General features: G+C 42.3%; 1 protein-coding gene across 1 annotated transcript in view; it reads right to left on the minus strand.

Moving 5' to 3' along the window:
* The window catches only part of NFXL1 (nuclear transcription factor, X-box binding like 1), a 64,049-nt gene that overhangs the window by 24,378 nt on the left and 16,901 nt on the right, over positions 1-22,770 (minus strand). The window contains exons 8-15 of the mRNA XM_070948209.1: positions 20,742-20,856; positions 20,015-20,139; positions 18,488-18,610; positions 17,648-17,738; positions 14,526-14,646; positions 11,125-11,284; positions 9,079-9,170; positions 6,104-6,125 (exon numbers count right to left, since the gene is read on the minus strand). Of these exons, the coding sequence (XP_070804310.1) occupies positions 6,104-6,125; positions 9,079-9,170; positions 11,125-11,284; positions 14,526-14,646; positions 17,648-17,738; positions 18,488-18,610; positions 20,015-20,139; positions 20,742-20,856 (849 nt within the window). The remainder of the gene's footprint in view (positions 1-6,103; positions 6,126-9,078; positions 9,171-11,124; positions 11,285-14,525; positions 14,647-17,647; positions 17,739-18,487; positions 18,611-20,014; positions 20,140-20,741; positions 20,857-22,770) is intronic.

Raw genomic sequence — 22,770 nt, forward strand, 5'->3', positions numbered from 1 at the left:
ATGGAATATGCGGAAGCTGACAGGTTAACAAAAATTTTGAGAGATCAAAAGGATTCCACATATTTTCAATGCTGGGACCAATGATATACTTGGTTGAATAATAGAATAAAAAGAAGACAAGGTTAGTGTAGATTTTATATCTTATTTGTATATTTTGACTGAAGTTAATATATTGTGTAAAGCTCCCGTCGCGATCTGTATGTGAGTAAATACTTTGTTTGTAAAGAAATAAATAAAAAAAATTTTTTTTTAAAAAAAGGAACAAGCTAGAAAGTAGCGGGGGAAGATTCTCCACAATCCACTAGATCAGGGGTGTTACGTGATGTATCACAACTTTTTACCCTTTGCTAAACCAGGCATGGGCGTGGCCAGCACATAACGCATCTGGCCTGCGGGCCGCAAATTTAACAGCCCTGCGCTAGATTGTTATAATCATGTATTGTTAAGTTGTGCTGTGTGTCTGGCAACACAGACACACGTGCTATTTTTATTTATAGCACGAAATAAATAAATTCATTCTACTATTTAATATTAAAGCCGCTCTTCTGGTCACAATGTGCTTTTAGATAGAAAAGTGGTATTAGTCAGTGGTGGGTTGCTCCTGGTTCTGTCCGGTTCTTTAGTAAAAGCGGGGCGAGACTCTGCCCACCTGCCAATCTGAGCATGCGCAGAAGCTCGCACACTCCCGTTGCGAACCGGTAGTAAAGGTAAATAGAACTCACCCCTGGTATCAGTCACATAAAGAAAGCCAAAGAATTACTGGGTCAAACAATTAAATTATGTAAGACTTTCTGCTATGAACATCCAACAACATCCCTTTCCATGCCTGGAAGAATAGCATGCAAGGAATGTTTTGAAGTTCTACAATCTTCTCCTTAACGGATTCTTAAAAATAATTATTTCCGCTAAAAATAAAAAAACTTTCAGGAATTATAAAAACACCACCACATTTTATGGAGTATTAGTAAAAGAGAAAGAGATCATCCAAGAAAAATTGGCAGATAAATTAACCATTACAACCTAACATGTGAATCCTGTCTCTGGTATTAAATTAAATTAAATTAAATTAAATTAAATTAAATTAAATTAAAAGAAGGAATAGGGTGACATGATAGCAGTGTTCCAGTACTTGAGAGTCTGTTACAGAAAAGGGAGGGAGTGCCAATCTATTCTCTAAAGGACCTGAATGCAGAACAAGAAGTAACAGGTGGAAGATTATTAAAGAGAAATTCAACCTAGAAATAAGAAGCAATTTCCTAACGATGAGAACAGTTAATCAGTATAATATAGCTTGCCTCCAGAAATAGTGGGTGCTCTATCACTGGAGATTTTCAAGATTAGACTGGACAACTATTTGTCCAAAATGGTATAGGTGAACCTATGGCACGTGTGCCACAGGTGGCACGCGGAGCCATATCTGTGGGCACGCAAGCATTGCCCTAGCTCAGCTCCAGCGTGCATGCGCGTGCCAGCCAGCTGATTTTCGGGCCTTCCGGGCCCACCGGAAGTCAGAAAATGGGCCATTTCTGGCCTCCTGGGGGCTAGGGAAGGCTATTTTTGCCCTCCCCGGGCTTCAAGAAAGCCTCTGGAGCCTGGGGAGGGCAAAAAATGGGCCTACCTGGCCCACCGTGCCATTGTGTGCCAAAAGTGGGGGGAGTGTGGGGGGCACGCACACATGTGTGTGTGGGGAGGGTGGGGGCATTGACTTATGGGTGTGGGCATGTGCATGCAGAACCCCCCTGCACTCCCCCCCCCCTTTTGGCACGTGACGGCAAAAAGGTTAGCCATCACTGGTATAGGGTTTCCTGCTCAAGCAGAGGATTAGACTAGAAGATCTCCAAGATCCCTTCCTATCCTGTTATTCTATGTTCCATGCTTGTTAGAGAAAATTTATTTCTCTACAGCTGTGCCTATTAATGGCTTTTGGAATGGACAGATACATAAGCCAATCAGAGGGGAGCTAATATGTTTGAATCTCCCAGGTCCTACCCTAACTGTCATAGTTAGCAGTATAAAAGGAGATTCTTGTCAGAAACTCTTTGCACTTCGATCTTCACTCGAGGGCAACAATGCCCTTGAAGTGATGTCCCGGTGCCTGGAGGCTGTGCAGATCTGGATGGGGAGAACAGGCTCAAGCTCAACCCTTCCAAGACTGAGTGGCTGTGGTTCCCGGCATCCCGATGTAGTCAGTTGACTCCATCTCTGACTATTGGGGGCGAGTTTTAGGCCCCTCGGAGAGGGCACGCAATCTGGGGGTCCTCCTGGATACGCAGCTGTCCTTGGAGGAACATCTGACGGCTGTAGCCAGGGGGACATTTTGTCAGGTTCGCCTGATCTGCCAGTTGCGGCCCTTTCTTGATCGGGATTCCTTGTGCACAGTCATTCACGCCCTCGTCACTTCTCGCCTGGACTACTGCAACGCTCTCTACATGGGGCTCCCCTTGAAGGGCATCCGGAGGCTCCAACTGGTCCAGAATGCGGCCGCGCGGGTAGTTATGGGAGCTGCATGGCGCTCCCATACAACACCTCTCCTGCGTGAGCTGCACTGGCTCCCAGTGGTCTTCCGGGTGCGCTTCAAGGTGTTGGTTATCACCTTTAAAGCGCTCCATGGCATAGGACCTAGATATCTTCGAGACCGCCTGCTGCTACCAACGGCCTCCCCTTGACCTGTGTGCTCCCACAGAGAGGGCCTCCTCGGGGTGCCATCAGCCAAACAATGTAGGCTGGTGACCCCCAGGGGGAGGGCCTTCTCTGTGGGGGCACCTACCCTCTGGAACCAGCTGCCCCCAGAGATAAGGAGAATCCAAGACCTCGGTGCCTTCCGCCGTGCCCTTAAAACTTTGTTTTTTCAGCAAACCGGACTGGCCTAACACTTTTTAAAAATGTTTTTAATTGTTTTGTCATTGCTTTTAATTATGGGGCCAAATATATATATCTTTTTAATCGTATTTTAATGTTTGTAGTTTATGTTTTTACTTTGGCTGTACACCGCCCTGAGTCCTTAGGGAGAAGGGCGGTATATAAATTTGATATAAAATAAAAATAACTAAAATTTGGTCTTAGGTCTTAACTCTTCTAGGAGAGACAACCGTTAGACAACTGTGAGCAGTTTGGAAGTCTGTTAGAAGAGCAGTTTTGGTGGTTTATAATAATATTTCTTCTGAGGAAGAATAGTCATAGATAATATAGTTTAGAGAGAATAGATATAGATATATAGCTGACAGGATAATTAATCATAGTAACTAAGTGCTGTTTATTAATTGTATAGATATTGTTATGTTTTTATTATGTAAATAAAAACATTTACTCTTAAATGATTTAAAGGCTCATTTGTTAAAGTAGAAATTCGTAGAGACAAAGGCTCACGGTTTATTGATTTTATTAACCTCCACAACAATGCTCTAGAACAAAACTAAAGAAAAGAAGTTCAGAAATCAGAAGACTGGGAAGACAATGAAGCGCATTACTGCTATCAAGAATAGGTTTCAATGTTAGGAGGAGGGACAGATAAGGGTATAAAGCAATACAATCAGGAAGTCAATAGAAGACAAAACTCATGTACGTTTGAAAAACAAACATTTGCTACCATAGCTATTTATTGCGGGGAATGGGGGGGGGGGAATCTTGCAATTCAAAAGTCTTCTCTGTAAATGACCCAGAATTGCATATCGGTCTTCCAGAGTACAAATGCTACTTTTAAAATAAGGTTCTTCAAAAGCTGCCAATCCATTACACCGGCAGGTCTAAGTATTCATTTCAAAAATATGGAACGCTTCATAGATGACATATTTCATTTATCCAAATTCTAAGCTGCCCAACTCCAGAACAACACTGAGGGGAATGAGTAAAGAACAAGAAGATAATACTTCAAGCCTAAGCCAGTAAGATGAAAAGCATTTTAAAAAGTAGAAAAGAGAAAAGTTGCAATGCCCAAGACCAGGAGTCAGCAACCTGCAGCTCCGGAGCTTCATGCGGCTCTTTGGGCCCTCTGCTGTGGCTCCCTGTCAGGTGATCCCACCACTGGCTGGCCCCACCCCTCCCCTCCCCTCCCAGTCACTCCTCACCTGGCCTGAGAAGGTAAGGGCGATGGCAGGGGATGGAGAAACAGCCAGGGCAGAGACAGAGAGATACAGAGAGAGGGGGAGAGAGAGAGACAGAGAGGGGGGGAGAGAAGGGGGGGGGAGAGAGGGATATGTCAAAATGATTTTGTGGTTCCCGGTGTTTTTTAACAACTGGTTCTCTGCCCTAATGACCAGCTGGGTAGGCGTGGCGGGGGGGAGGTGGTTCATGTGACTGGTGGAAGTGAGTGACATCGAGTTGGCCACGCCCACCCAGGTTTTGTGGCTCCCGGTGTTTTCTTTTCTGTGGGAAACGGGTCCAAATGGCTCTTTGAGTATTTAAGGTTGCAGACCCTGGCCCAAGACCATACTGCATTCTGAGGCTCATTTCATAAAGAACTGGAAGACTATTTTCTAAATTACATTAAATAGTAACCACAGTGAATTTCCACAGGACATCATCATCTAAAATCCATCATGGTATGAAAACTTACACATTATCTACCACACTTCTCATTGACACCTAAATGGTCGTCATTCTTATATTCTCGAATTGTTCATAATCAAATCAGACACTCTTTCTAATAGGAAACTTTTGAGCGCCCCGGTCATGGTCGTTTGATGATGTTTCGTTCACCAACTGTTCAGAGTTACGGCACAGATGAAAAATGTCCTATTCCTCACAGTTATGACCTTTGCAAGTCAGTAAAGCAAAGAAAAGCTGAAGTAAGATCATGAACAGGGTCACAGTTCCACTTTAGTGACCGCCTGCCAGTTCTAACTGTCGTAGCTAAAAGAGGAACACCTGTAGAATAGATTAATTGTGGCCAAAATTGGATAAGGAAGGAGGGAGGGAGGGAGGGAGGGAGGGAGGGAGGGAGGGAGGGAGGAAGGAAGGAAGGAAGGAAGGAAGGAAGGAAGGAAGGAAGGAAGGAAAATGCCTGCGGAAACTCAACTGGGTTCAAGAAACAATTTTTTAAACCTCTAACAGGGAAAGGAAACTAATGTCTCAGAGGAGAGAGGAACAACTTAGAAGGATGTAATATATTTGGCAGCAATGTATTTATTCTGTTTACTATGTCAATTGGGACATAGATCATATTTATAAATTCTAGGCCTTCTGCGTTCTCTCAAACCCCACTCCCTTGCATTGTTAGATATTTATAGTAAAATTTAACATCCTTCCAAACTTTTTATCTGTCAAAATTACCTGTAGTTGCTCAGATGAAATTGTAAGAGATCAATTCACCTTTTATGAATCTCAAGCCATTTTAATGATGAAACATCCTTGTTATTTAAAATTTATTCTAAGAACCGCGCTTGTTTTCTGGGCGCAAAATTGATATACTCAGTTGAGTTTTTTTCTGTTTTAGAAAACAGTAATTCAACACAGCGTGCATGTTGGTTTCCATTCATATTACCTGATGCTTAAGGAACTCTCTCCATCTTCCATCCAGAACGACTTCTGGATCTCTTATATCATATTGAGCTTAAGGCATATTATTTCTATCAGGCAACTGGAGAGTTCTCAAATGCTACTTTGGTCACCATACTTCCCTATGCAACATTTGAAATCCATTTTCAAAATGTCATTTGCAGATGCTCTTGAAACAGCCACAAAATATATCATGCCAGCAGTGTCCGCTGACAAGCCATTTGATTGTTTCCAAGAAAGATAACGTTAAAAAATAATACAGCCCCATTAAAAAAGCTAACTTAATTCTTGCTAATTAAGCATTAACAAAAGGTTATTTCACCAACGTGTCCCATTATTTGAAATATGTCAAAGGTTTGTTTAGTCAAACGAGGACCTCACGCTTACAAATGCTTTAGAACGATTTTGCATTCTTCTGCCGATGGAAATGTCAACTTTTGGGATGGAAAAACTTATCTGTGGGTTTCCAACAGAAAGCAAAACACTTCAGCTGCAAATAAACTTCACGTCAAATCAATTAAATGCTAAAGCTTAATTCTGAGACTCTAATTAAAACCAAGTTATGCACGGCTCAGTTTCATTTCAAATAATGACAGCTAGAATGACTCACCTCATGTTTTCCAAGACATTGCCTGCAAAGAAAAAAAAACATAAACACCTCAGTTTATTTAAATGTGATTCCATTTCGTTCATCTGAATTGCTTCTTTGGGAACTCTTTGGAGTGGATCCCTCGGATGGGCCCAGGGGTGAAATCCAGCAGGTTCTGGAGAACCGGTAGTGGAAATTTTGAGTAGTTCAGAGAACCGGCAAATATCACCTCTGGCTGGCCTGAGAGTGGGGTGGGGATGGAGCTTTTGCAGCATCCTTCTCCCTAGAGTGGGGTGGGAATAGAGATTTTGCAGTATCCTTCCCCTGCCACGCCCACCAAGCCATGCCCACAGAACCGGTAGTAAAAAAATTTGGATTTCACCACTGGATAGGCCAACTTGTTTGTCTTTGTAGATGGGCAAAGAGACGAGTTTGAAGTCTCAGCATGGGTAACCTGCTTTGTTTAGCCTGCTTCATTAATGGGACTTGTTCTTATAGGAAGAATCAGGGAGATGAGAGAAAAGAAATATGTTCTGGGAGTTAAAAGAGTTGTAGTATCCTTCAAGGAAAGAAATGGCAGGAGGCTGCAAATTGCCGCTATTGGATAAGAAGAATATTTTATTTATTTTTGTCCTGCCTTTATTACTTTTTACAAACATCTCAAGCAGCGTTGAAATCTGAACCGGTTTACTACCAGTTTGCTGGCTGCGCATGTGCACCATGCACCAAATGCGAGGTCCGCGTGCGCAGTGCACGCCAAAAGGAGGTATGCGGTAAGTAGAACAGCGCACCAGAGGGGGGTGATCAGCTGTGGTGCGCAATCTTTTTTTTTTTAACTTTTAAAAGCATTGCTTTTAAAAGTAAAAAAAAAAGCCTCTGACGATCGCGCGGCTCAGCGGTGATCGTCAGAGGCTTTTTTTTTTTTTTTTCGGCCAAAGAGGTTGCAGAAAAATGCTTTTAAAAGGCTCTGACGATCCCAGCTGAGTTGCCTGATCGTCAGAGGCTTTTGTTTTCTTTTAAAAGCTTTTTTTTTTTTTTTTTTGCTTTTAAAAGAAAAAAAAAAGCCTCTGACAATCAGGCAACTCAGCTGGGATCGTCAGAGCCTTTTAAAAGCATTTTTTTTACAACCTCTTTGGCCGAAGAGGTTGTAGAAAAAATGCTTTTAAAAGTAAAAAAAAAAAGCCTCTGATGATTGTGTGGCTCAGCTGGGCATGGGGGGCGGGGAGGGATTTTTGCTACCGGTTCTCTGAACCACTTGCCGCCATCGCTACCGGATCAGGCGATCCGGTCTGAACCGGGAGCATTTCACCCCTGAACTCAAGGTAGTGAACGTATCTAAAATTCTTTGTCCTATTTTTCTCACAACAACCCTGTGAGGTGAGTTGGGCTGAGAGTGAATAACTGGCTCAAAGTCATTCCAGTCAGCTTTCATGCCTAAGTTTTAAAAAAAGGTAAAGGAGTCCCATGTGGCCAACATGATGTCATCGAGCACTACTGCCTTCCCACTAAAGTGGTACCTATTTATCTACTTGCATATGCATGCTTTTGAACTGCTAGACTGGCAGGAGCTAGAGTGAAGATGGGCGCTCACCGCATTGCATGGAACTCGGGACTCGAACCTGGACTGCCGGTTTTCCAGATGACAATTTCATTTCATTTCATTTTCATTTTATTAGATTTCTATACCGCCCTACTCCCGAAGGACTCAGGGCGGTGCACAGCCAAACAATAAAAACACATACAATACAAAATTTAAAAAATAGAATAAAATCAAATTAAATAATTTTGGCCCCGACAAATTTAAAACCCCAAACTTTTAAAACCAATTTAAAATTGAATATATAAATACTAAAAGATATTTAAAATTTTAAAAATCTTTTATAAAAGAGGGGGGAAAATTAGGCCAGGCCGGCCTGGTGAAATAGTAAGGTCTTTAAGGCGCGGCGGAAGGTGCGCAGATCCAGGATCCTCCGTATCTCTGGGGGGAGCTCGTTCCAGATAGTAGGTGCCCCCACAGAGAAGGCTCTCCCCCTGGGGGCCGCCAGTCGGCATTGTTTGGCTGACGGCACCCGGAGGAGCCCCTCTCTATGGGAGCGTACCGGCCAGTGGGAGGCTATTGGTGGTAGTAGGCGGTCCCGCAAGTATCCGGGTCCTAAGACAATCCCAGCATCTTAACTGCTGAGCCACCAAGCCTCACCTGTCATGCCTAAGGATAGACTAGAACTCATGGTCTCCTAGCCAGACCAAAGTGGCTCTATGATGCTTGTTTGTCTTCCTTTCCTTCAGGCTGCAGTTTAACCAAGGAAGTCTAAAGGACAGAGATTACCGTATTTTTTGGAGTATAAGACGCACCTTTTTCCCCCCAAAAAAGAGGGTGAAAATCTGGGTGAGTCTTATACTCCAAATGTAGCCCCGCCCAGCCTCTCAAACGGAGGTTTCAGAGGCTGAATAAAGCATCAGAAACGAAGCTTCAGAAAAGAAGCCTCCAAACAGAGCTTCAGAAAAAAAGCCTCCAAACAGAGCTTCAGAAAAGAAGCCTCCAAACAGAGCTTCAGAAAAAAAGCCTCCAAACAGAGCTTCAGAAAAAAAGCCTCCAAACAGAGCTTTAGAGGCTTTTTTTTCTGAAGCTGTTTCGGAGGCAGGAAAAAAAGTTTTTTTCAGAAACGGAGTTTCAGAAGTTTCAGAGGCAGAAAAAAAAGGAAAAAAGAAAAAAAAAAAGCAAGGCACAGAGCTTACAAACAATGAACCTGTTGCTAAAATTCACCTCTGGGAATTTTGGGGTGATTGGGGGGTATTCCGGGAGGCCGATCCATTTGCCAATCAGCTTTTTTCTTATTTTCCTTAAGATCACAAAAGGGGACTGCGCAACAGCTTCCGGTGCTGTTGTAACTTTGCATGTTCACTAAGTGAGCTGTTGCAAGTCGAGGACTGCCTCTATTATGCATTTCTAAGGTATGCACTGAACATAGCAAAGCAAAAGAGTTAAAGTAACTCACGTTGGTATAGGGACGTTGCATGGAGGACAAGGCAACGCTGTCTGAATATAAGCAGGTGTGGTGGACCGTTCCCAGGGGCCTACGGGCTGATGCTATAAGAAAAAGAAATCAACAGATAAGCCCAACAAAGCCTTGGATTTACTGATTTAATTGAAATTAATACGTAACAGTTACCATATTTTTCAGATTATAAAACGCACCTTTTTCCCCCCTAAAAGGGGCGAAAATTTAGGTATGTCTTGTACACCAAATGTAGCCCCGCCCACCCACTGGCTCCCACCCTTTGGCCTCTGCCTCCCAGCAGTTTACCTCCTTGCAAGCAAACAGCAAGAAAAAACAGCTCCTTTCAGCTTCAGCACAGCCTCATTAGCACAAGTTGATGGGATCGGCCTCCCGACTCTCAGCTGATTTGCTCTCAGCTGTTTTACGTGGGGCTCTGCTGCTTGCTGCAAAGAGGTAAATTGCTGGAGCAGATTTTTTTTTTCCTTGTGCTAATCAAGAATCAAACTATGCTGAAAACGAAAATGAAAGTAAAGCAGGCTGTTTGCTGTTTGCTGCAACCAGGCAAAATTGCTCAGAGGCAGAGGCAGAAGCAGAGGCAGAGGCAGAGGCAGAGGGAGATTTCTTTTTCTTCTTTTCCTCACCAAAAAACGTAGGTGCGTTTTATACTCCAAAAAATACGGTAAATTCAAAGCAGGCTGCAGTGGTGGGTTCTAACCAGTTTTACCACTGGTTCGCATCACGCACACACTTTGGTGTGATCGCCACCCACGTGCTCGCTTCGCTCTCACGTGCGCCGATCTTGCACTTCGCGCATGCACATTGAGTAAAAAAACAGCTGAGGCATGGCAATCCACTCTGCTGCGTCTTACAGCTGAGCTAAAAACAAAAGAAATAAAGGTAGGTATAGCGCGGGTGCGGGGGGGGGAGGAGGGCCCAACTGACGTTCGGAGCGAACCGGTTTGCTCTCCTATCAAGATTTCCACTACCGGCTCCGGTAGCAACCCACCACTGGCAGGCTGTGATGATTAATCACAAATGCGTTATTCTACAAGTCGTGGCGCCAATTCCATCTGGAGACATCCAGACTCCTTCAATAACTTAAGGTAGGTTTTCATTTCTCTCCCCCCACCCCCCAGTTCTCTATTTCAAACTATTTTAAAAATGGAACTTATTATCATATGTGATGGACATGCCCAGAAGCTAGAGATTATTGGAGCAGAATTAAGACATGGTTAGAAGAAATGATCCAACAACATATTGATTTAAAACCTGAGTTGTTCCTATTGGGTATACTACCAGAGAAAATTAGTAAAGAAAATATATACTTGATTATACATATAATAACGGCAGCGAGGATAGTATTTGCGGAAAGATGGAAAGCAGAGAAAATCCCTTTGGAAGGGGAAGTAATTAAAAAAAAATCTTAAATTGTGTAGAAATGAACAGATTAACTTTGATGATTAAAGAGAGAGAGGATACGGACTATTGTAAGATCTGGGGGAAATTTTATGATTGGTTAAAAAAAAGATATAAAGATTATGATAATTAAATAAGGAGAACATTATATTAAAAGTGTTGTAATTTGGGGGGAAATATTGCAACAGAGAAATGGAGACTATCAAGGAGAAATGAAGATAGGAGGAGTAATAAAAAGAAGAAGTCACGGAAGAAACACAGAGAAGACACACAGAAGGATTGATGTATTATATGTTTGTTTGTTTTAAAAAAAACTTTTATTAAAAAAAAAAAACTATTTCAAAATGTCATTTATCTGATGCTTGGGTAATTACAACATCCATCAAAGTCTCACGATTCATTAGATCCTACAATCTAGCCAGCACCAATACGTCGCCTGCCAAGTAAAAATGTATTTTGGTTACTTAGCAGAAATTAAGAAAAACGTAGGTTAAGGCAGCAACAAACCTTCTTAATTCCTAAATCCACAACATCTATCTGCAAGCATTTTCCCCCCAACTGCATTTAAACTCTCTTTCCTAAGAGGATTAGAAGACACTTTTAGTATGCTACGAGCTTCCGTCTCACCGAGCTAGTTTGCTTCACAAGTGCTTCGTCGTGGCAAAAAGCCAGGCATAAGTGGCCGCACTTTTCAAAAACTTTCTTGCAGATCTGGTGGCAAGGAGGGCAAGGGCCGAAATGGCAACTGTGCTTCTCTCGACAAGGATGATGGCAAGTGGGTGGCTGCCTAGAGCAAGAAAAATTAGAAATTAACCCAACGGTTGATTGATCACTATGAGACATTTGGGATGATAAATATTCATGTTAGAATCTATAGAGCCTTAAACAGTTTGAGACCGGCTAATTGAAAGAACATATCTTATTGAAACCTTGTCAAGTGTTCTCAGATCACATGCTATGTCTCGCTGGTGTACGGTATTTGGTGAATTTGTTCATACATACATACATACATACATATTTATATACTGTTATATGTATGAGGAAGTAAGAAAACAATATCTGTCCCCAATTATAAATAAATTTCCCCACTGGAATGTAAGGCATAAATTATCATTTCTATTGAAGGCAGACTCTCCTCCCCTGGTAAGGGCTATCACTCGCTATCTTAAAAGGATGACAGCAGTACGAGCCAGTTATATCAAAAATAATTTCATTGATTGTAAGAAAGATGAGCTGAGTTAGAGAGGAGCTATCTTATTTGGGATATATAGTTTTGGAAATCTAGTTATTGAACTTCGATATTGTTAAATTTTAAATGTCATATATCATATATTTTTAGACTGTTATTTCTGTAAGTGTTTGTTTTATCTTTTTCTTTGTTTTTTCTGAAAAGGCCTTCGGGCTATTTAATAAAAGAATCACAATATACTGTTATAATGTATAATGTATAAGAGCCTTGGTGGCGCACCAGACTAAAGTGCTGTTAAGTAGCACCAGCTGCCTGCAATTAGTGCAAGTTCAAATCTCACCAGGCTCAAGGTTGACTCAGCCTTCCATCCTTTCGAGGTAGGTAAAATGAGGACCCGGATTGTGGGGGCAATAAACTGACTTTGTATAAAAAAGAACACCACTGGGGGGGGGGGGAAAGCCCTACTAAGCAGGTATATACAAAAGTATGAAGGCTATTGCTTAACGCATTGTAAGCCGCCCTGAGTCTCCGGAGAAGGGCGCCATATAAATCGAACCAATGAATAAATAAATAATTCAATCAGAGCTAGTGATGATTTAAGTCAGCGGTCACCAACTAGTGGTCGGTGGACCAATGATGGTCCGTGAGAAAATTTTGGTGGGTCCGCAGAAAAATTATTTGCATTTTTTTATATTGCACTAAATCAGGGGTCCTCAAACTACGGCCCCTGGGCTGGATACATGCAATGAACGTTTGTGTTGCTGCAGAGAGTCTCCCCCTTTGGGGTCTTTTTATGTGGGTCGGAGGGGGGCAGAAATTCCGACTTGGGGGTCTGTTTCAGCCTCCTGGTGTGGGGCTTTGGACGAAGGCTGGAGGGAAGTGCCGCTGGTGGCGAAGAGCCGGAGGGCCTCGTTCCAGTTGGACTGCCTCATGGCCTGGAACTGGCTGACCATAACAGCCCGCTGAGCCTGCAGGCGCCGGTACCTGGCCTTGCACTCCCACCGGTCTTCCCTCTGCTTGGAAAGCCTATGCTCGTAGTCCTCAGTGAGGTGCTACTGCTGAGCCTCCTTCTCAGCCAGATCCAATTTGAACTGACCCAGCTGTTTTGCCAACTCTTTCTCTTGATGGCTACTTGGCCCCAACAACTGCTTCCTGTTGGGGCCCTAAAGAGCCTGGGCAGGTCAGTGAGGCGCCCCTTGACGCGAGTGACATCGAGTTGGCCACGCCCACCCAGTCACATGACCACCTAGCCACGCCCACTCAGCCGGTCATTAGGCAGATCATTATTAGTGGTCCGCGGGATTTAAAATTTAATGGTCCCTGAGGTCCAAAAGGTTGGTGACCCCTGATTTAAGAAATCCTCAATTTACAATCGCGATTGGGACCAGAATTTCTATTGCTAAGCAAAGAGGCTGTTGAGTGAAATCACTGCAGTTGTTAAGTGAATCATCCAGTCATTAAGCAAATTTAGCTTCCCCCACTGACTGCTTGTCAGAAGCAGTCACAACTGAAACACACACACACACCTCGGGATGCTGCAACCGTGCTGGCTGTAAGCATCTGGATTTTGATCACATGACTGTGGGGACGTAATAATAATAATAATAATAATAATAATAATAATAATAATAATAATAATAATAATAATAATAATAATAATAATAATAATTTTAGAAATTATTTAGAAATTTATTTAGAAATTCTAAATTTGCCGGACTTGAACATTTTGACTCTACAAAAAACCACTTTACTCGGAACAGCTTACATCCTCCGACGATACCTTAACAGTTCCTAGGTCCTTGGTTAGGACTCGAGCTGCTGAGCTATTAACCAGCCTCAAAGGCTGTGAATCTCACTAAAGATTAACCAATATATAATAATAATAATAATAATAATAATAATAATAATAATAATAATAATAATAATAATAATAATAATAATAATAATATTTTATTTCTATACCGCCCTTCTCCCGAAGGACTCAGGGCGGTGTACAGCCTATTTAAAAACAAGACAAAACAATGATTAAAATTTAAAATGATTAAATAGATTTGGCTCAATTAAAACCCCAGAAATTTAAAATACCCCAATTTAAAATTATTATATTGATGGCCCTGCCTGGCGGAACAACAGGGTCTTCAGTGCGCAGCGAAATACACGGAGGTCGGAGATCTTACGCATTTCCGGGGGCAGTTCATTCCACAGGGCTGGGGCTCCCACAGAGAAGGCCCTCCCCCTGGGTGTCGCCAGCCGACATAACTTGGCCGATGGCACTCTGAGGAGACTCTCTCTGTGGGAGCGGACTGGCCGGTGGGAGGCTATTGGTGGCAATGAAGGCAGAGGTGTCAAACTCAAGGCTCAGGGACTCCTAGAACTCATGGACTCCTTGTTTCTAGTCTGGTGTCTCGATCACTACACCAAACTATCTTCCTCTCAACCCTAGGAAGCAGGTGAGAGCAGGCTGGAAATCTTGCCAAGAAACTTGCACGGACCATTTGAGGAGGTCTCCAAGAGTCAACACTGGCTCAAAGCAATCCCCTCCCTCAAAACGACAGCAATGCAAAGCTTTGTGGCTATAAGCTGCGGTACAGTTAGGGGTGCGTTCTACTTACTTTTACTACCGATTCGCAACGGGATCGCCGATGATGACATCCGGGGCGGTGGGCGGGACCTCCCGCCGGTTTTACTATCGGTTCTTGCGAACCGGTCCGAACCGGGGGCAACCCACCGCTGAGTACAGTTAATTAAAATTTGGAATTTTGTCAGTTCATAAAACATGTTATACTCTCTACAAGTTTAATTTTAAAAAAAATAAAAAATAAAACCAATGAATACTAACCTGCAGAATTCTTTGCATCTGGGGGGCTTGGTGGTACGTTCTCTCCCACAGGGTACTTTGACAACAGTTTTACCACAATTGCACTTCACATCCACCGTTTCAGGGCACGGATAGCAGCTGCCTAAAATTTAATACATGCATTATAAATAACCAGTTTTGAAATAAGACAATTAAAAAGCCACTGGCAGCTATCATGCCTCATCTCTCCTGATCAAAACAACTAAGACTAATTATATCAGACACCTATTCAAGACTATAGGAGGCCTTCATTCAGAGTTTTGAATCACATGTGTCTATTACATATTTACAATGCATCTCAATCAATAATTATTCATGAACAATCATCTATTAAATGATTAAAGGGGGTGCGATGGCTCAGAGGTTATCTATTACATATTTACAATGCATCTCAATCAATAATTATCCATGAATCTATCTATTAAGCAGGGCGTGATGGCTCAGTGGTTAAATACGCTGAACTCTTCAGCTGGAGAGCAGGCAGCCTGGGTTCGAGATCTGAGCTCCAAGAAATGGGGTAAGTTCCCGTTCTTTGCTCCAGCTCCTGCCCCTGCTCACCTATCAGTTCAAAATCATGCAAATGCAAGTAGATAAATAGGTATCGCTTTGGTGGGAAGGTTAACAGCATTCCGTGCATCTTTGGCACATAGCCATGCTGACCACATGACCACATAAATTGTCTTTGGACAATGCTGGCTTCCTCAGCCAAGAAACAGAGATGACTACCGTGCCCTAGAGTTGGACATGACTGACAGGGAAACCTTTACCTTAAATCATCTATTAGTACAATTCTACTGATAAGCTATTTCTCTGTAATTTCTTAAAGTTCAGAAAAAGAACCCATAAGATCAAAAGGGGCCACAGAGCATCTATTTATGATTTGCGAATAGGGGGACCTTTGCACAGGTTCACCTGGTGCACCAATTGCGACCCTACTTGGATCAGAAGGCTCTCCTCACGGTCACTCATGCCCTTGTCACCTCACAGTTAGATTATTGCAATGCGCTCTACATGGGGCTACCCTTGAAAAGTGTTTGGAGACTACAGTTGGTCCAGAACGCAGCCGCGCGAGCTGTCGTGGGTGCACCTAGGTTCACCCACATTACACCAATTCTCCACGAGCTGCACTGGCTCCGTATTGGTCTATGGTCACAATTCAAGGTGTTGGTTATTACCTTTAAAGCCCTACATGGCTCAGGGCCAGGGTATCTTCGAGACCACCTTTTTACCGCATAACTCCCAACGACCGGTAAGATCCCACAGAGTTGGTCTCCTCCAGGTCCTGTCAGCTAAACAATGTCGGCTGGCGGGCCCGTGGGGGAGGGCCTTCTCTGTGGCTGCCCCGACTCTCTGGAACCAATTACCCGGTGGTCCGGACCATCCCCACCCTATTGGCCTTCCGAAAAGCGATGAAGACCTGGCTTTTCCAGCAGGCCTGGGGACGCTGATCTCACTCTTGCGATCCGGCGAGATCCGACAATGAATGGTGTGAATGAGTTTTAATGTTTTTAATTCTTAAATGTTTTTTATAATGATTTTAAATGCATTGTGATCCGCCCTGAGTCTTCGGAGAGGGGCGGCATACAAATTGAATTAATAAATAACAAATAAATAAATAAAATATTTCTACTTCATTTGTTTCTCCAAACAAATCTGAAGCACTTTCATAGAATAAAATCTGGGTTCTGTGTGCATGCGATATAATGGAAACCAATAATAATGTGAAAAGCTTATTCATCATCTCAGCGTGTGAGCCCTGTTTTCCTCTAGCCCAAAAGTAGCAACTAAATTATAGGGTTATTCTTGTGCAATTTTCATCAATGTGATAAAAGCTAAACAAATGGTTACTTGTCTTCTGTGATTTTTCCCCCCATCCAACTATTTAATTCAGTGCATTAGAAATAAGAATAATTTAAATAATGTTATTAGAGCTAGTGGGGATTTTTTTTTTTACTGTTCATTCTTTAAGATATTTCATTCCTGTACCATCTTTTGACACAGCCCTATCAAGCGAGAAAATTAATAAGGCAACTAAACTGGAGTGAGAGGTTTTACCTAGCGCACCTCATCACAGAAAAGACAGATTTTTAGATTCCAAAATACACCCCAACATTCTTTGGGTTAGCTGCAGATCACAGCTCAGATTTTTTTTAAAGCCACAGCTGACTGGGTCTCTTCATATGTTATCTTTAGTGAAGCGTGCAAACCAGCGTTTGCATTTCCTGCGTCGGATGTGAAGAACACACCTTTCTCCTTCTGTCCTGGCCACTTTTTACTGAGGCAAGATTGAGAGCATTTTAACAAACTGCATCACTGTTTGATTTGGTGATCACAGTGCCTCAGATAGAAGGTCCATACAGAGAGTGGTGAGGACAGCCGAGAAGAGTATAGGAAGCTCGCTCCCTGTTATTCAGGATACTGCTTATAAGTGCTATGCGCTTAGAGCTCAAAGCATTGTTAGAGACCCCACACACTCACTTCACGGTCTGTTTCTGTTGCTCCCCTCTGGGAGGGGGTTTCAAAGTATTTCTAGCAGGACTACCAGATTCTGTAACAGCTTTGTTCCCTATGCCATCCATCTGGTAAACTCGCAAGATTAGTTTTTCTCGCTACATACTGTATATGTATACATCTGAACTAGACTGTGATGTTTCTCTGTGTGATATATGTTTGTGTATGTGGGCATATGCATAAAGGTTATCTTTTGAGAGCTGAATGCAGCGAAATTTCATTTTTATGTATGCTGATTAGTGTACATTTAAAGTGATAATATAGATTCTATTCTATTCTATTCTATTCTATTCTATTCTATTCTATTCTATTCTATTCTATTCTATTCTATTCTATTCTATTCTATTCTATTCTTCTTTAAATAGTATGGTTTGATAAATGATGACATAACTGTTTGCAATTTCCTACCTGTGGCTGCAGTTAAAAATACAAGGGCCAATCTGTGAATGATGCATTTTCATGGTGTTTTGGCTGAAATTGCATAGGTTGACTTATCTGTGATTATATACAGTCAATGTTTTGCAACTGCAAGCAAGGAGTCAGATGCCATTTAGTTTAAAAGGTTAGAAGCAGGATTTCCAGCTCATTCTTACCTCTGTGGCAGACTGAAGGACACTTGTGATTACGACATCCTAACGTTCGACCACAGACTTGGTCACATGATGGACAATTTCCAGGACAACACTGTATCAAATATATAAGTTCTCAAATATAGAAATTGCTATATGAAATTGCAAGTCCCCTGATAATAAGCCCAATCGGGCTTTTGAGCACATGGCAATAAGGCCAAGCGCTTATTTCAGGGTTCAAAAAAATATAAGACAGGGTCTTATTTCGGGGGAAACATGGTATGTATAGCACAGAGGTGGGTTTCAGCAGGTTCTGACCAGTTCTGAAGAACTGGTAGCGGAAATTTTGAGTAGTTCGGAGAACCGGTAGTAAAAATTCTGACTGGCCCCACCCCCATCTATTCTCTGCCTCCCAAGTCCCAGCTGATCGGGAGGAAATGGAGATTTTGCAGTATCCTTCCCCTGGAGTGGGGTGGGAATGGAGATTTTACAGAATCCTTCCCCTGCCACGCCCACCAAGCCACGGCCACAGAACCGGTAGTAAAAAATTTTGAAACCCACCACTGGTATAGCAGAACTTAGTTCTAAGCAAGCATCTATATATATTCTTTTGAGAGCAGGCATCAGAGTTTCAGTTTTTAATGTGTGCCAATGGTTCACAGAAAAAAAGTGATAATAAATTTAACTTATCTTGCCTTATCTTATCTTTTCCTAACATATTCTTCCTCCTCCTTCTTTCTCCCTTGTATTTTTTCAGCATATTTGTGCATGCAATCACATGGTTTCATAGATCCAAAACAAATTTAAACATTAAATTTCTAAAATGCAGTACTAAAATACAATAAACTCATCTGCAACATTTACCTTTCTCTTGCACTGGTGTTTCTGACAATCCCGTATTTTTGTACATTTGGTCTCACAGAGGTATGGTTTATGGCAGGGCATTTGCTTCATATGCTTTCCACAACGACACTGCTTTTCAACTTCCTATCAAGGTACAATGGAAAGAAAACTGAAGCTGGCATACATTATGCATATTAAAATCTAGTTACCTAACTGATAACAAATTGGATGATGTGTAAAAAACCCTTTAGGGAAAAAAATGAGCAGGTTAAAATAATCTCACAACTGAAAAAAAAAATCTATATAATTAAATCTATATTGTTAATTTAATTTAATTTAATTTAATTTAATTTAATTTAATTTAATTTAATTTAATTTAATTTATCGCATTTCTATGCCGCCCAACTCCCAAGGGACTCTGGGCGGCTTACAGCAAAAATAATGTGAACAATGAACATAGAAAAATTATTAAAAACATTATAAAAACATTTTAAAAACATTAAAAGCCCATGCACACCATTCATGGCCGGATCTCACAAGTTTGCAACAGCGAGATCAACGGCCCCAGGCCTGCTGGAAAAGCCAGGTCTTCACCACTTTCCGGAAGGCCAATAGGGTGGGGATGGTCCGGATCTCAGGAGGTAACTGGTTCCAGAGAGCTGGGGCAGCCACAGAGAAGGCCCTCCCCTGCGGGCCCACCAGCCGGCATTGTTTAGCTGATGGGACCCGGAGGAGACCAACTCTGTGGGATCTTACCGGTTGCTGGGAGCTGTTATTTTATTTATTATTTATTTACCTCAATATAACACTTTGGAATAACCCCTCAGTTACCTCAAACAAAAAAGATAAGAAAAAGGGAAAAGAGAGTTCAGGATTTTAAAATACAAAAAAGAAGAAGGGATGCCCTACCTACCACCCCAAATTGTATCCCTAAAGGGAATGGGTAGCTAAGCGAGGGGCAGGAACTCTGTCATGCCCAGTGAGGGAGGGACAAGAGACAGCAAGGGGAGCCGCGTCTCGCTCCACGCATCTCGCTTCTCCCCCGCTCCACCTGCCACCTCTCTTGATAAAGAGACGGCGGGGAAGGGAAGCAGCTTCTGCCATTGGGGTGGGGTAGGATGTGTTGGGCTGCGCGGCCGGCACGAAGAACAGGGAGGGGAGGCGACAGCAGTGACGAGACATCCAGTCCCACGCTTGCCACCTCCTGCACCCCCAAAATAATAAGACTCCCTGATAATAAGGCCAAGTCCTTATTTGGGGGGGGGGGTCCAAAAGAAAATAAGACCCTGTCTTATTTTTGGGGAAACACGGTAATTACTTGGGAATTATCTTGGTTTTGAACAAAAGAACGTAGAAACTACAAGATGTGGAAACCTGCTGGATCACACCTAGCAATAATGGAGATAGGAAGTTTTTGGACTCAGTGAGAAGCGGCTGTGTAAAGGAAAAAGAATTTAGTGCCTCAGGAATACACCCTGAAAGAAGATCTTTGAAAATGAAGCAATGCAAATCTATTCAAAAGAACCTAAAGGGAAAGAAAATGCTAACCTGTCTACAGATTTCGCAAGCACCTCGATGGCAGCGTTGTGAACATCTATGAATCTCACACTCAAGAACTTTGTCACAACTATCTCCACAAGTAGGCACGTCTTCAGTACACGGCAAAGAAAATTCTAAAATAAAAGCAAAATTGAAACCATACAAATTGTCTCCATTTAATCATCATCATCTTTTAATGATCCCATAATCCCTTGCGGGGTGGAGTCTGGACAACTGAATGGAATGTTTTAATAGCCAGATGCCCTTCCTGTCGCCAATGCACAGTTTTGTTCAGCAGATATATTCTCAGTGTGCCCAGAGAGAGAAATACCTGCCTCTACCTAGGATCGAACTCACAGCCCTCCTGATTGTGAGGCGAGAGGTCCACCTCTAGGCCACGGCATCACTCCAAATTGCTGCCATTTAATATACTGAGGAAAATGCAAGGTTATAGTTTCACGTGTTTTTGCATTTACCTAAAATAAATATGTTGCTTCTAGACATTGTGTGGTTTTGAAAATCCTGATTATTTTTACACCTATGATCAGATGTATACAGTAAGTAGTTCCAGGCAGAGGTATTGGACATCACTTACAGCCACTTTTCAACAACCCAGTTCTTTTTAACTATTTTCATTTTTCTGTCTTCTGCTCGTTCTTAAATGCAATTTGAATCACAACTGTTTTAGGAAAATTGTATTAATCAAATAACTTCCATGGTGAATAAAAAGACTTACTTGATTTTCCACAAGGACAAGACCTTTTCCCAGATCTGGGACATTCTCCACAGGAGCCATCATGACAAATTTCTTCACAGACATGATAGCCGCAAGACAAGGTTCGCCCACAAATCTTGTGAGAAAATACACATAGAAATGGCAAGTAAGGGACACAGAAACTTCTCAAATATAATTCAACAAAATACAAGAAGAAAAAAACAAGTTCTCCAAATAAGTTAGTACCGTACTTTTCGGAGTATAAGACACACCTTAGTTTTTGGGGAGAAAAATAAGAAAAAAGCTGATTGGCAGGTGGATCTGCCTCCCGGAATACCCCCAATCAGCTGTTCCCAGAGGTGAATTTCAGCAACAGGTTCCTTGGTTGTGAACTGTGTGCCTTGCTTGCTCTTTTTTTTTTTGCTTTTTTTTCTGCCTCTGAAACTTCTGAAACTCTGTTTCAGAAAAAACTTTTTTTCCTGCTTCTGAAAGCCTCCAAAACAGAGCTTCAGAAAAAAAGGCTTTTTTTTTCTGAAACTCTGTTTGGAGGCTTTTTTTCTGAAGCTTCTTTCAGAGGCTTTTTTTCTGAAGCTCTGTTTGGGGGCTTTTTTTTCCTGAAGCTCTGTTTGGGGGCTTTTTTTTCCTGAAGCTCTGTTTGGGGGCTTTTTTTTCCTGAAGCTCTGTTTGGGGGCTTTTTTTCTGAAGCTTCGTTTTTGATGCTTTTTCAGCCTCAGAAACCTACGTTTGAGAAGCTGGGCGGGGCTACATTTGGAATATAAGACTCACCCAGATTTTCACCCTCTTTTAGGGGGGAAAAAGGTGTGTCTTATACTCCAAAAAATATGGTACATAAAAAATTAAATCATAGAAATAAATGATTTAAAACACCATAGCATGACGTGATCTGCTAATGTTCTAGGCTACAGTCCTATAAGCCCCAATCAGTATAAACAATTTTCCAGTGGGGAATTAATTGGAGTGAAGGGAATTAATGGGACTGAGGGGACCTATCCTATATCATGGAATAAAAAGAAAAAGACGGCAAAACTCTAGTTCATAAACTATGTTGTTGGATAACATCTCTGAATACAGGTAGTCGTCAACTTACGACCACAATTGAGCCCAAAATTTCTCTTGCTAAGTTAAGTTATGGGGCCAAACGCATATATATCTTTTTAACTGTATTTTAATGTTTGTATTTATGTTTTTACTTTGGCTGTGCACCGCCCTGAGTCCTCCGGGAGAAGGGCGGTATATAAATCTGATAATAAATAAATAAATAAAGTGACTTTTGCCCCATTTTACTAAATTTGACTTTTTAGTACAAAAAATGTCTACAGTTGATACTGCAACTAGGAACATTTTCATCATTATAATAGCTGAAGAAGGAATGGTCTGCAGATGGGAGATTCAAGGCCTGGAGAAGAATGGTTGCAGGATTTGGGTATGGCTGCTCTAGAGAAAAGGACTAGGGCCGACATGATAACAGTATTTCAGTATTTGAGGGGCTGCCACAAAGAAGAGGGAATCAACTTATTTTCCAAAGCACCAGAAGGCAAGACAAGAAACAAGGGATGGAAACTAATCAAGAAGTGAAGCAACCTGAAATTAAGGAGAAACTTCCTAACAGAGAAAACAATTAATCAGTGGAATGGCTTGCCTTCAAAAGTTGTGGGTGCTTTATCACTGGAGATTTTTAAGAAGAGACCGAACAGCTACTTGTCTGAAATAGCATAAGACTGTGATGGCGAACCTATGGCACATGTGCCACAGGCACCACGCAGCCCCCTCTCTCTGGGCACGCGAGCCGTTGCCCCAGTTCAGCTCTACCACGCATGCGTATGCCTCCCGCCAATCAGCTGGTCTTTGGGTCTCTGCCGCGCATGTGCGGGGGGCGAGGCGCGTGTAGGGGGCGTACGTGCATGTGGGGGGGCAGGGCGGATGCCTGGGGCACGTGTGTGGGGGGGTGCGTGTGCATTGCATTTTGGGGGTTCGGGTGCGCTTTGGGCACTCAGTCCAGAAAAGGTTAGCCATCACTGATATAGAATCT

Source organism: Pituophis catenifer, unplaced genomic scaffold (genome assembly GCF_029215685.1).
Source record: "Pituophis catenifer annectens isolate HBS135680 unplaced genomic scaffold, rPitCat1.0.hap2 SCAF_8, whole genome shotgun sequence".
Lineage (NCBI taxonomy): Eukaryota > Metazoa > Chordata > Lepidosauria > Squamata > Colubridae > Pituophis > Pituophis catenifer.